At 64.7% G+C, this 5814-nt stretch overlaps 1 protein-coding gene across 1 annotated transcript; it reads right to left on the bottom strand.

The window, feature by feature from the left end:
* Window positions 1-2764: 2764 nt before the first annotated feature.
* Window positions 2765-5535, bottom strand: LOC105556772. Its single transcript, XM_012003886.1, has 2 exons — window positions 4671-5535; window positions 2765-3915 (listed from the first exon to the last, which is right to left on the bottom strand). Exons 1-2 carry the CDS (start codon window positions 5533-5535, stop codon window positions 2765-2767), a joined length of 2016 nt encoding a protein of 671 aa, XP_011859276.1.
* Window positions 5536-5814: the final 279 nt, after the last annotated feature.

The raw sequence follows: 5814 nt of genomic DNA, 5'->3' as shown, positions 1-5814 counted from the left end.
GATTGTGCGTCGTCGGTGCTGGAGTCTCATCCGAGCGCGGTGTTTCTCCAACATCTTGATTGGCCTCCCCTCCGAGTCGCGGCTCGCGAGGAACATCAACCTCTGTTCCTCGGTCGCGTACTCCATCGGGGGGAGACCGGAAATCACCGCCGCAGCGTTGTGCGCCACAGTCCGGTAGGCCCTACATATCCTCGCGGCGATCGGGCGAATTGCCCGCGCCATACCGGCGCGGGCACGCCTCAATGCCGCGAGCCTTGGAGCCCAAATAGGGGCCCCGTAGAGCACCACCGACTTGACTACGTTGGCGTACAACCTACGCACCTTGTCATCCGGGCCGCCCAGGTTGGGGAGGAGGCGGCCCAACTGGGTCGCTCGCGCTCTCGCCCGGTTAGCGGCCGCGGCAAGGTGGCTCTCGAACCTCCATCGGTCGTCCAGGATCAACCCGAGGTACCTCATTTCCCGGGTGATCCTGACGAGGGTTGTATCCACAAGCAGGGACAGCCCCTCGGGTGGCTTGCCGCGTGCTCCAACGTGGAACACAACGGCCTCGGTTTTGCCGAGTGCCACCTCGAGGCCCAGCCTGCGGATAGAGCTAACCACCGCTCCCGCTGCCACTCTCCCCCTGGAGAGGGCCTCCCCCCAATCGCTACCCCCGGCCATCACTAGAGTATCGTCTGCGTAGCAGACGACGTGACAGTCAGGGGGGAGGGGAGTCCGCAGCACGGGGTCGTACCCCACGTTCCACAATAATGGTCCTAGGACGGACCCTTGGGGTACTCCCTGGCGCAGTTCCGTCGACGCTCGCCGCCTTGGTCGATATACTCGACCCACCTGTCCCTTAAGTAGTCGCCCACGACCCGCTGGAGATACAATGGTATCCCCAGGTGTCGGAGCGACTTCTTGATCATTTCCCAGGGGAGGGTGTTGAATGCGTTGGAGATATCCAACGACACTGCTAACATCATTCCCCCCCGGGAAGTCACCTCGTCCGAGAGGGCCTGGACGCGACTAATCGCATCCATTGTCGATAGGCCCTCTCGGAATCCGTATTGGGCCCCGTTGACATTGGGGCCCACGTGGGACAGGTGCTGGACGATCCGGCTCGCAATAATACACTCAAAGAACTTGCCGGATTCGTCCAGAAGGCATATCGGACGATACGCCGACGGCACGGATGCGTCCTTCCCCTCTTTCTGGAGGAGCACCAACGTGGCGCTCTTCCACTGCGGGGGAAAAGACCCTCTCCGGAGGCACGCGCTATAGAGGCGCGCGTAGTTCTCTGCGAGGACGCCTATGGCCAGGGCGTGGACCTTCTTGTGAAGGCCGTCGGGACCAGGGGCCGTGTTGCCCCTTAGTCCCCTCTTGACGGCCTTCCGGAGTTCATCCGGCTGGACGTCGAGGGAGTCGTCCCAGTCCGGGGATTCTTCCCCAGTCAGTGAGGGTGGGCCCTCCTCCCCGTCATCGTCGGGGAAGAGGGTGCGCACCACCCTCTGGACGAATCCCGCGTCCAGCCGCTCCGTTAGAGGGGGCGCCCATGGCCTCAACTTATTGAGGACCATCCTATATGGGCGCCCCCACGGATCTTCATTTAGGGAGTCGATGAACTCCGTCCACGCCCGGCCCTTAGCCTTCTTGATGGCTTTGCGGAGGGCCACCTTGGCCGCCAGGTAGCCCTCCCTTGCCCTTTCGGCCGCCTGCCCGCCCTTGCGCGCGTGGCGGGTGGATACTCGCTGCTGGTGGACGGCTTGCCGGCGTAGCTCGGCAATTTCTTCCGTCCACCAGTGGACCGCCCGCCGAGGCCGAGTTTTCGATCGGGGCATAGCGGCGTTACACGCCGCCGCTAATGCTGTCCCGATCCACTCGGCCTCTTGTTGGGGGTCCGTATCGCGGGTCTCGGGGACAGCCCCCCGGACCCAGCAGGCAGCCTCAAGGGAGGCCGTCAGGGCGTCCTCGCAGAGCCTCTTAATGGTCCATCGCGGTCGTGTCTCTCGGCGGCGCCCGAGAGACGTGAGAGCACCGAGCTCCACCGAAATCCAACGGTGGTCCGATAACGCGAGCCCGGCGTCCCCGGTCACCCTCCACCCGGTGACATGGCGCGCCGCGGAGGGGGTAGCCCATGTCAAATCGACGATGGACTCCCCCTGCGCGCGCACGCAGGTGGAGACCCGGCCCCGATTTAACAGGACCAGGCCGAGCGCCGCTACCCAATTCTCCAGAGCCCTTCCTCTGGCATTGGTTCGCCGGGAACCCCACGCCACGTTGTGGGCGTTAAAGTCCCCGGCGACGAGGACCGGCTCACGGCCGAACCGTCTGACCGTCTGTTCGACGACGGCCAGCCAGTCCTCGTAGAGGGAGACGTTATCTGGGCGGAGATACACTCCCACGACCACGATGGGCTCCCAACGCACGGCGACGTGTCTGTCGCCGCGCTCCAATGCGGTCGTGGTGGGAGAGCCCTGCCACGACCGCCAACATATCGCCGCCGTTCGCTCCAACCGCGTCCCCAGCCACTCAGGGTGGTCCGGGGGAACGCGGCCGGGCTCGGCAATTACTGCCAGGGTGTGACCACTCTCCCGGATGTCCTGCATCAGCAGGTCTTGCGCCCTGGGAGAGCGGTTCACATTAGCCTGAGTTAGGCCGTATCCCCTTAGCCCAGGCGTAGGGAGTCCCGGCATTACGGGGTCTTACCCCCCTCCGTCCGGGGGGATGGATCCACGTCCATGGCCTCCGTGGGGTCTGTCACCCCATCGCTTGCGCCTTTCTCTTAGAGCGGGTGAGGCGCTGCATGAGGGGGGGCTGTTCCCCCTCCTGCACGCCTCTCCTCGCCACCTCCACCTCCATCGCGTCGGTAGGCCTCGACGGTCCGGCCTCCTGGGAAGCCCCTGTTCGCGACCCCTGCCGCGGGCCAGGTGCCCCCCCCCCCCTTTATTTTTCTTTGGGAGCATTGCTTAGCTCCCAAAGTATGCCCTGCCGGCCTCCCCAGGTCCACGCAAAGTGGGCATTTCTGGGGAGCCCGGCAGTCCCGGGAGGTGTGCCCGGTGCCCGCGCATTGGTAGCACCTCCCCGACCTGTCCACTTCGCTGGGGCAGTTCCCGCGCGTGTGTCCCCCCTCGAGGCACTTGAAGCACCTCATCGGGCGCACCTTGAGGAGATCCACTTTCGCGCGGGACCACCCCACCATTAAGTGGCCCGTCTGTGCCACCTTCTTCGCTGCCGCCAGGGGGAGGCGGAGCCACATGCTCCCCGCTCCCCTGTCGGCCTGCTGTATCCCCTTGTGCTGCACGCACAGGGGATCGCACTGGGCCCCCGCCGAAACGGCGGCCACCACCTCCTCCGTCCTAATGGAGAGCTCTAGCCCCCTCACCCTGACTTCGCCTGTTTTAACAGGCCGGTCAACCCGCACGCCTTCTTTGCCCTGTATGGCCTCCCTTATCTTCGTCGCGAGCTGATCGGCCTTATCCGAGTGTCCCTCCCCGGACACCTCAAAGATGGTGGCACCGGTGGCCGCTTGCCTGGTGTTTATGCGACCACCGATGCCCAACGCCCCTATGTCCACCCTGGCGCGGACCTCGGCCACCACCTTGGCGTATTGCCCTTGCGGGCACGTCAGGGCGACGGCCGACGTGCGCGGCACCCTCCTTTTCGGGGCCTTTTTCCCAGTCCCTCCCCCCTGTTGTCCCTTTCCAATGGGCTTCTGGGGGGGAGCCTGGCGGGTCCCTGTAGCGGCCTTGGCCGCTTTGGTTGCCGCCTGCTTCGCCTTGCGGCCTAGGACCTCTGTCCACGGCTGCTCAATCGCCGTGGAGGGTCCGGGCGTAGGGGTAGCAGGAGTTGCCACCCGTGCGCCTGTCTCCTTTCCTCCCTTTTGTGCGGGGGCCTTACCCTTCCCTTTTTGTGGTTGGGTGTTCCCTTGCGCACCTTTGGGAGGGGCAGAGGAGGCGGTAGAATTTTAGGGGCTTTGTGTGCCCCCCTTGTCTCCCTTTTTCTTTCCCTTTATCTCCCGCTTCCCCTCCTCCTCTTTCCGTGCTCTTGAATCGGCGCCGGGAACCGGGCCCTCCCTATCGGCCGCCCTTTCCCCCCTTACGGGGTGGGGAGGTAGCCGCGGGAGCGTCGTTACGGGCCCCAGCGCCGATTGCGTCGGCTATCATCTTTCTCATATCAAGGAGCTGCCGACTCATGCTTTCCTGGCATGCGTCGACAGCCTCCTTGATTCTTCTTGCCACCATCACCTCGAGTTCCCTCTCGCTCGTCGGCATGGGGTTCTTTGTCGATCGGGCGCGGTTTAGTGGTGCCGGATGGGTGTGGTCCTCCTCCGACGAGGAGGAAGAGGGGAGGGGGATCGTCATTCCTCCCCTCCGTAGGGGAATTTCTTCTCCTCCCCGTCTTTGTGGTCTCATCCACCTCCCGGCGGGGGGGTGGGCCTGCCGCCTTGCGGCATTGGTGGTGTCGGCCACCACCACCAGACCTCCCCTTTCCGCCTCCGTCAGGTCCAACCGCCCCCCCTGGCAGCCAGGGCAGGGGCCATTGCATGGACCCTCATGTCCTCTGATGAGAGTCGCACCGCCTCCGGGGGTGTTGTGTCCATCGCTCCCTCCCCTTCCTCTCCCGCAGGAGGCAAGAGCGGGGGGCCCCGGTCCCTTGGGAGAGGGGAGGAGGGGATCTATTTCCCCTACTCTCCCTCTCTTTTCGGAGGAGCTCCAATTCCCTGCGTAGGGCTTTGTTCTCCTCCTCGAGCCTCTCCCCCTGGGCTGCGTTGGCCCTTGTATAGAGGGCATCCGCCGCCATTTGTACGAAGAGGGCCCCGTCCCTCAGCACCTCGACGAAAGAACCCTTCAGGTTCCTCGAGGAAGCAGCCACGTTGTCGATCCCTTGGGCCGTTTCCAACAACCGTGCCACCAAGTCACTGGAGGGGAGGTTGGGAACCATTTCCCGTAGCTCCTCCTCCCGCTTTTTCCTGGCGGCAGGGTATTCTCTGGGGTTATAGTTCCCCTCTAGGATCGCTTTATATTCGCGGATCTGTCGTTTCAGATCCTCGAGTTCTCGGCGCGCCTCCCGCCTGGCCGCTAACTCAACCCCCTCGCCAGTAACCACCGGCCTTCCAAGTCCTCTGGCAGGGGGCCGATTTCTAACGGCAACTACCTTCCGCCGCTTTGAGCTTCGGCTGGAGCTCTTTCCTCTCTTCGTCGCTCCGGACGCGGACCTGTGCGATTTCCCGCTCGCGCCCGAGTCCTGGGCCGACATTGAGGCACTCTCCACCTCGCTGCCGACCCCGATGGTGGCGGCCGACGAAGAACCCTCCGCCCAATCCGCGATCACATCTCGCACCGTCCCCCCTGCCGGCGGGGGCGAGAGTGCGCTGCTGCGGAGGTTCACGTAGCAGTCCAGCCGAATTCCGTGTAACTCATTATCGTCGGCATCGGTCCCGGCCCGACCCGGGCTCCCCGCTCTTTTAGAGCTTAGGGGGCCGGGCCTGCGCCTCGTTCCCGACGTCGACGGTTCTCCTTCTCCCTCCTTCCCTTTCTGAGTGTGGGGGTGCATCTTGGTTAGTCCCACTTTCCCGTGGCGGCTCCCCGGTCAAGGAATGCCCTCCTCCCCCAATACTGGGGGAGGCCCCGAGTTCACCCGGGGGACCGGATATGGCACGGGCCGGGGGGAATTCCGCACCCCGGCACAGGCCTCCAGCCCCCTACTCACCCCTCCGCTCACTGCGAGAGGGGTTTTCAGGGGTCTCCGTCCTCCGACAAACGGAGCACCGCCACGGGCGCCGCCACGCGGGGGGACCCGCGGATGAACGAAGGCGTCGGAAGCAACCCCCCT

Source organism: Vollenhovia emeryi, unplaced genomic scaffold (assembly GCF_000949405.1).
Source record: "Vollenhovia emeryi isolate VEMERY1.0 unplaced genomic scaffold, V.emery_V1.0 DF939789.1, whole genome shotgun sequence".
Taxonomy (NCBI): Eukaryota; Metazoa; Arthropoda; class Insecta; order Hymenoptera; family Formicidae; genus Vollenhovia; species Vollenhovia emeryi.
The sequence above is the reverse complement of the archived record's forward strand: the minus strand, read 5'-3'. Positions and strand labels throughout refer to the sequence as shown.